We start from the raw sequence: 8355 nt of genomic DNA, 5'->3' as shown, positions 1-8355 counted from the left end.
GGGACGATTATTTTCAGCCTTTTTTTATTTTTTTTTTGGCGTATTTTTTTCAAATATAAGTGAGAAAAATTGGGGTATAGGAAATTAGATGATACAAGCCCTTTTTGTCCTAAAAAAACAACATAACTTGTGTGGGTACACTAAATTGGAGGGGAGAAAATTACAACTAAACACGAGCCCCGCAAGAGTGTTAAAACAGCCTTGGTCACGGGTAAAAAAAACAGCCTAGTCCTTAAGGGGTTAAAGCAGTTTTTAAAAAATTACCCAAGGTCAAAGCTGCCCTCTTCTCCGGTAGTCTGATTATTATTGCTTGGAGCAGCCATTCAGTGACAGGAAGACGCTCCCATTGAAATCATGTTGTGAGGAATAGATTCTATAGAGGTCTGTTCCTGCAGAAGCACAGATCTCCACAGTGTTAAATTGGGTTATAAGGCCCTACCAGGTTGCCTGATTGCCCAAATAGGGTGGTTTGGCTGTAGTAAAGCAGTAGATGGTAAGCCACCAGCTGGTAAAGAAGGCCCTCCTTGCAAGCTTACATTATATGAAGCAGCAGACTGATGAGTGCTCGAACAAAGAGTTGAAACTCTTGAGAAACATAAAGGCAACTGCATAGGAAGCAAATGCTCAAGCATGATTTAACAATTCCTCATTAGTCATATTAACGCAGGGGTGCACAACTCCAGTCCCATCAGGAATTATGTGTAGCCTTGAAAACAATAGGTAAGTTATTTAATTGATGTGCTCGTTTTAATGCTGAGTTTTTATATTAGTGTATTTATTATGTGCCCAAATAAGCTTTGCTTTATTTTATACTTTATGACACTAATTTTATATTCTTTTTTGCAGATGGCTCAGCGGTTGTTCCTGAATCCTGCCCTTGCTCACTCTATAAAAAGTCTTATTGTTCCAGCACAACCCATGTTTACAGTGTTAGTAAGGTTTAGAAAAGCACACTGTTGTCAACCTCTATATACAGTTCAGCGTTTTTCCACTCTCCCTAATGTCCGTCACTTCTCCAGCTCACTGAAACACAGAGTAACGTTCAATGTTCAAGATGCAGATGATTTCCAAGAACGGGTAGTTGCTAGTGAGACCCCTGTTGTTGTGGATTTCCATGCACAGTGAGTTTCTTACATATCGTTGATTACTACAATAGTTTTAGATTTTTGGATTTTAGCAAAGGTGAAGAAATGTTAAAACATGAGGTCATCATCTAAAACTAGACTTTCTAAAGGGTTAGATGTTATGTAAGGAAGTTTTACTGAAAGGGTGGTAGATAAGTGGAATAGCCTCCCAAGAGCAGATGAATGGGTGAATACGGTAAGGCTTGATTAAGTTTTGAGTTTTTAGAGAAGTAAAAACTGGGCATACTAAATGGGCTAAATAGTTCTTATTTGTCTTCAAATTCTATGTTTCTTTAAATGTTTTTGTAGCTAAATGCAGTATTAGAAACATTATTCCATACTGTTGAATATACAAACAAGTCCCAGGGATAATTGTCCAGTCTTGTAAAAAAATTATTTTATCTTTTTTTTTTTTTTTGCTGAGAGCTTGATACAATAGCAGACACTGACATGCTGTTGCCATAAAAACAGATAAAGCTTATGTTTATGTGCTATTCCTAAAGATTGCAATTATTATTTTTGTGAGTGAATCGGCATCTTTAATGCATCTAAATGTAACATTTGGCAAAACCGGTCTACACAGGTGCCACTTTTTTTGGTTGATATACATCAAATAGCATGCAAATGCCCTTGCTTCGAGTGCAACTGTTGTAAGCAGATACACTTCTACTACGTTTCTATGTGTGAGTGGACATTAACGGACCTTTGTTCTCATCCAGTCTTGAGGTTATGCATATACACTGTGTGACCAAAAGTACCTGGTACTTCCTGGTCATGTGTCATCAGCAAACCAGGGTGTACCAGGTATGTCATTGATGATGCATGATCCAGCGTCGCTCTGAACGCTGGGATCGCGAGGGGATGGCTGCTACTGACCCCAGCGATCCGTGGCAGCCAATCCCCCTCAGTTCCCTGCACGTGATCGCTGCTGACGCGAATCACGTGTATGGAACACGGAAATTTTAAATGGGTACGCGCTAGGGCTGCAACTAACGATTATTTTAATAATCGATTAGTTGGACGATTATTTTTTCGATTAATCGGATAAAAAAAAACAATATGCAAATTTTTTGTTTATTTAAAATAATTTAATGAACTGGATGTTAAAAAACAACTTAAAATTTACATTAACATTCTTATTTTGTTATGATGTAATAAAAAAACAATATTTTCAAAGTACAAAAACCCAAACACAATATTTATGAAACAAAATAACCCCAAACATTCTGAAAAGAGGTGGACTATTACTGTTCAAGAAACTTTGCACCCGGCACTTTGCACCCAGCACTTTGCCCCACCCCTGGCACTTTGCACCCGGCACTTTGCCCCAGCCCTGGCACTTTGCACCCAGCACTTTGCACCCAGCACTTTGCACCCAGCACTTTGCACCCAGCACTTTGCACCCAGCCCTGGCACTTTGCACCCAGAACTTTGCACCCAGCCCTGGCACTTTGCACCCAGAACTTTGCACCCAGCCCTGGCACTTTGCACCCAGCACTTTGCACCCAGCCCTGGCACTTTGCACCCAGAACTTTGCACCCAGCCCTGGCACTTTGCACCCAGCCCTGGCACTTTGCACCCAGCCCTGGCACTTTGCACCCAGCCCTGGCACTTTGCACTGTGCCCCTGCACCCAGTCTCCAACTCTGCCCTGCACCCAGCCCTGCCCCCACATTCTGCCCTGCCCCCACACTCACACCCTGCACCCACTCTGCTCTGCACCCACACTCACACTCTGCCCTGCACCCAGTCTCCAACTCTGCCCTGCACCCCCACCAATGGAGCCACTCGCACAGAGCGAAGCGCTCTGTGCGAACGGAGCCACTCGCACAGAGCGAAGCGCTCTGTGCGAACGGAGCCACTCGCACAGAGCGAAGCGCTCTGTGCGAACGGAGCCACTCGCACAGAGCGAAGCGCTCTGTGCGAACGGAGCCACTCGCACAGAGCGAAGCGCTCTGTGCGAACGGAGCCACTCGCACAGAGCGAAGCGCTCTGTGCGAACGGAGCCACTCGCACAGAGCGAACCGCAACTAAAAGAAGGCGCGTGTAGCGGAAGCGGGGAACGCTCGCGGAGGTAAGTAAAAGGAGCCGAGTGCTCCAACAACGAATCGATCACTCGATTAATCGATAACGGAAATCGTTGACAACGATTTCCGTTATCGATTATTATCGATTTTATCGATTCGTTGTTTCAGCCCTAGTACGCGCTAAAAGGAGTATGAACTTCTGTGGTAGTTTTGTCATTTCAAATAAAAGCGTGCAGCTATTTACAATTTGAGTGGGATATGGAGGGTAAACCACAGAGTACCCTTCCATTCTATTTTTAAAACAAGTCCTTACCGGTCTTTCTCTTTACCATTAGGTGGTGTGGACCCTGCAAGATCTTAGCACCAAGATTGGAAAAGATGATTGCCAAGCAACAAGGAAAAGTGCTGATGGCGAAAGTAGATATAGATGACCATACTGACCTGGCCATTGAGTATGAGGTATATGTAGCATTTGAGAGATGTGCCTACTTGTGAAATACGCACTCCCTTTTCAGGACTCTTGAAAAATTGGTAAATTGTGTGTATTATACCTAAGATTTTACAGTAATGCTATTTGGCAATTATTGAAGCTCTCTTACTGTCCTAGTGAATGAAGGTACCCCTAGACAACTGCCATTACCCATTCCTTAGAAGATTCAGGTTAAATATTTGGTGCAGTACAGGCTTTTTGACAGGGTGGCTAGAAGAAACAAAACGTTGCTAGAACTGTCTGTAAATTACCCTGCATCAAAATATAAAGTACCGTATTTTCCGGCGTATAAGACGACCCCCAACTTTTCCAATTAAAATATAGAGTTTGGGCTATACTCGCTGTATAAGACTACCCCTCTACCCAGTATACAACAACCAGCCAATCACGGCAAGCGATGTACCTCACCGGTGATTGGCTGGTTGTTATACAGACATATACATACATACACTGCCCTTACACACACACACACACACACACACACACACACACACACACACACACACACACACACCTACACATACTAACATACGCCTATCTATACATACACATTTATACACTGCCCTCACCACACACCCCTGCCTTTACACGCACACATATATATGTGTGTGTGTATATATATATATATATATACACACACACACACACACCAACTTACAAACACACAAATACCTACACTGCTCTTACACACACCTGACCATACACATACACTGACCTTACACACACATATATACACATACACCCCTTTCTCCCCATCTCTTACCTTTCTCATCTTCCTTCTTCCATCCAGTTGTGGGAGCGTGAGGTCTGTCATTTCAGACCTCTGCTTTACTGCTCCCTCATCACTACACGCCAGCAATTGATGCCGAGTGCCGGGATATGAGGTAGTGATTAGGGAGCACGGACGCCGACCCTAATGTTGGGCTAGTTAGAGGGAGGTCGTGATCTCCCCAACCAGCCCTGCTCATCAGGCGCCCGCTGATCAGGGCTAGTTGGGGAGATCACGATCTTGCACCTACCTCGGCGCGACCCTGAAGACCGGTCCGAGGGAGGAAGCTTCTCCACTCGCCCCTCCCCTAGAGGGAGGCTACAGCTTCGTGGGGAATCATCCGGCTCGGTGAGTTTCAGTACCCTGCGTATAAGACGACCCCCGACTTTTGAGATTTTCATGGGTTAAAAAGTCGTCTTATACGCCGAAAAATACGGTATATAGCTTGAGAATTCGATCCTAAAATAGCAAATGTCTCCAGCGTATACAGTGGATATGGAGTGTCTCTTTATCACGTTTTATATTATTATATGCACAAATAAGTTACTTATTTCATGCTTAAATAAGTTATTCCTGATCTGATGTCTAATCATCCAATTTCCCATTAAATATAAACCCAAAGTACCTACTTAAAATAAAATACTATTATTATTTGTGACAGTTCCAGGCTTACCAAACACTTTTGGGACTGTAGGTTCATGTAGGTCACTGTTGCTGCTCCTCTTCTTTAGATGACAAAAACCCTGTTGCTCTGGAGATTCTGAAGTAGTAGTGTAATGATTTATTTTGCAAGTAGGGAAAACGCACCCAAAAAGTAGCCGAGACTTTGTTGAGGACTACACTGGGAGAACTGATTTATTGAGGAAAGAATTCAAACTGAGCAATAAAATACAAAAGGGCTTGGTTTATATTAACCAAAAGGGTGTAGAGGGAGGGCAGACCAAACAACTAATAGACACACGCCATTAGAAACCAGTGAATGCAGGGGAGCTTTACCTGCTAGTAGAAGAAATAACTAAGATGTCAATGTGGTTATCGTTCTAGGGGACTTTAATCTCAGTTATGTAGACTGGATAAAACAAACAGTTGGGTCAACCTGGAGTAGACATCTTTACAGGGACCGTATCTTAGGTTATAGGTAGAGGAGACAGCAAGAATGGAAGGCTGTGCTAGATTTAGTATTTTCAAACGGAGACTTATTTTCGGATGTCATCGAGTGTTTGGGCTCCTGTGACATCAATTTGTGTGGTTTTATTATAAGGACAGATGTATTGCAACCCACTGAAACTAAGGTTTTAGGTTTTAGAAAAATACATTTTCTAAAATGGAAAAATATGTAGGTGAGTGTTTGATGATCTGGACATCTTTAGATGGTCCAGAAGAAATGGAAATTGAGATGTCCTGCCAAAGGTAGGAAAACATTGCATTAAAGTTGTTTGTAAGACTAAAAGAAAAAGGTAATAGGAAGACATGTAAAGCATATGTGTTTACAGAGGCAGAAGTTCTACTTGAACTTTCCAAATTAAAAACCGGCAAATCCATGGGACCTAATGCGATACACCTAAATTTATCAAAAGAGCTCCGGAGTGTCCTGGCAAAACTGTTAGCAGACTTATTTCTTTAAACCCTTTTCACACACCCCTTGTGTGGAACCATTTCTGTCCATTTTTATTACATAATTTATTTGGGGGGGTAGTTTGAAAGTTGTGTGTAGAGCGGTATGTCCCCCAGCGCTGCAGGGAATTCTCCTCTCTGGGTGCCGGGAAGGTATGCGTGTAGACAACCTCTGCTGCTGCCCGCACTTTCGCCGGTGCCGGGTGATAGAAACCCTGGTGGAATTGCCGGCAGCAGCTGAGATTACCAGACAGGAGGATCCAGATCCCACATACCGCTGCAGGGGACCTGGATCCTCCTTAGTCTCATAAGGAGACCTCTATTTGAGGTCTGATTAGAAGACGACCTCGATTATAAGACGAGGGGTATTTTTCAGAGTATTTGCTCTGTGAGATACTGTGTGTGTGTGTGTAAAATAGAGATATATATATATCTATCTCTATAAATCTATATATATCTATCTCTATATATCTATATCCATATTGAATTTTGACCTGAAACACCTGATTTATTGCAATATTTTTACCTGTTTTGGGTAGTTAAGACCCAAAGAATTTTACTAATTTTACTTAGGCATTTAACCAATTAAGGACAAAGCTGTTTTAACATTTCTGCTGTGTTCATGTTTAGCTGTAATGTTCTTCTTTCTCATTTAGTGATTATATGATATATTGTAACAGGAGGCATTAAAGGGATAAATAAAAAAATAACCACCTTGACAAAAATATGTAAATGAAGGCGGATGTAGTTAGGCTTTGATAGTGAATGGACACTAGGAGCTGTGTCTCAGGAGCATTAAAAGTGGCAACAAAGTGATATAAACATACTAATAATAATATAACAACTTGATACATATAGGACGACTCATCATGTCCTACAGCCCCCTTCCAAGTTCATTATTTCTTTTAACCCCTTAAGGGCAATGGGCAGTCCCAAAACCCATTGAAAACAATGCAATTTCAGCCCGTACATGTACGGGCTTTGTCATTAAGGTGTTAAATTACAAAATGCTCATAACCCTAATTTTCTTTGAAAATGTTTGGTTGAAACCATGGTATGGTTTATTTTTTGCAGGTGTCTGCTGTGCCCACAGTGCTTGCGATAAAAAACGGAGATGTTGTGGACAAATTTGTTGGACTGAAAGACGAGGACCAACTAGAAGCTTTTCTTAAGAAGCTCATTGGACCCTAAATTGATATGAAATCTTAAAAGATAACTGTGCTCTACCAAAAAGGCATACATCTATTTACTTAAGTCCCATCTGGCCTATGTGTACTTTTCCTGTGTTTTCATCCTAAACTCAGTACTTCATAACACAATATACATTGTATAATACAATGGGACATTTGAATATAACTTCTCACTTTACATTAAGCAAAGTTTCTATTATTATGCATATTTCTTTTTTGTTAATGTGAACCTCATGCCTATTTTAAGGCAAACCAGTTTGCTCTGCAGGCCATTCTTGCAATGACCAGCACATGGTAAATTAATAGGTAGTACATTATGTAGGTTTTTTTCTCTTTTTCATAGTATGTTCTAAAGCCTAAATGTGCATCATCTACTTAAGAGGGAACTAACAACTGGGTTGTGATTTTAAATCTCTCAACTCACACTGTACTGAGCGTGAAGTACTGAGTTTACTGAATTCTATTTCTCTAAAGAAACATCTGTTTGGCTATACATATTACATGCTTTTCCTTCCTGGTGTTAGATCTTAATAATGAAGTGAAGAAACAGAAAAAGGAATCCCCTGGAAACTTTCCCTTTAGTGATTAAACCCCAATAGGAATCAGATATGTTTTGATGTAGATGCCTGTTATAGACGTTTTTAAAATCTTATCCTCTATAACTAATATTTAATAACAGTACTCTGGACTATGCAACAATGTGATGAAAGCACTTAGTAAATGCACCACAGTCCCAGTTTATAATAATTTTGATGGCCTAACATCACTCACCTAGTGTCACAATCATACTCCTTTTTTAATTTGAAGAATCATTGAACGTGTATATCAACTGTGGAAAAAAAATAAAATATGAATTTGTCTATGTCCAGCTATGTGAAAAATTACAAAAAATCAAAAAACTGTCACTCTTAGTCAATGTGACAGTATAGCAGGAGTGGAAATTGGACATACAGTACTTTCCACAGGATGGTAAAGCAGCTTCAAGTGGGATGTAAAGAACTGATACTGTGAAATTTTTTTCCCTTGTATATAATTTGGTGGCAAACAGGAAGAGAGGTTCTCACTTTGGTTGAGATCATGGGTAATTTATTACATTTTTTTATTTTATTCAACTCGTTTCATTTAGAAATACAAGGCATACA

General features: G+C 40.9%; 1 protein-coding gene across 1 annotated transcript; it reads left to right on the top strand.

Annotated features, from left to right (window-relative positions):
• The first annotated feature begins 846 nt into the window (after positions 1-846).
• Positions 847-7214, top strand: LOC149274210 (thioredoxin, mitochondrial-like). Its single transcript, XM_089505705.1, has 3 exons — positions 847-1121; positions 3486-3609; positions 7098-7214. Exons 1-3 carry the CDS (start codon positions 847-849, stop codon positions 7212-7214), a joined length of 516 nt encoding a protein of 171 aa, XP_089361831.1.
• Positions 7215-8355: the final 1141 nt, after the last annotated feature.

Source organism: Sceloporus occidentalis, unplaced genomic scaffold (genome assembly GCF_023333645.1).
Source record: "Sceloporus occidentalis isolate IW3139 unplaced genomic scaffold, rSceOcc1.0.p SCAF_343, whole genome shotgun sequence".
In the NCBI taxonomy this organism is placed as follows: domain Eukaryota; kingdom Metazoa; phylum Chordata; class Lepidosauria; order Squamata; family Phrynosomatidae; genus Sceloporus; species Sceloporus occidentalis.
Note: the sequence above shows the minus strand (reverse complement) of the source record. Positions and strands in the feature narration are given on the sequence as shown.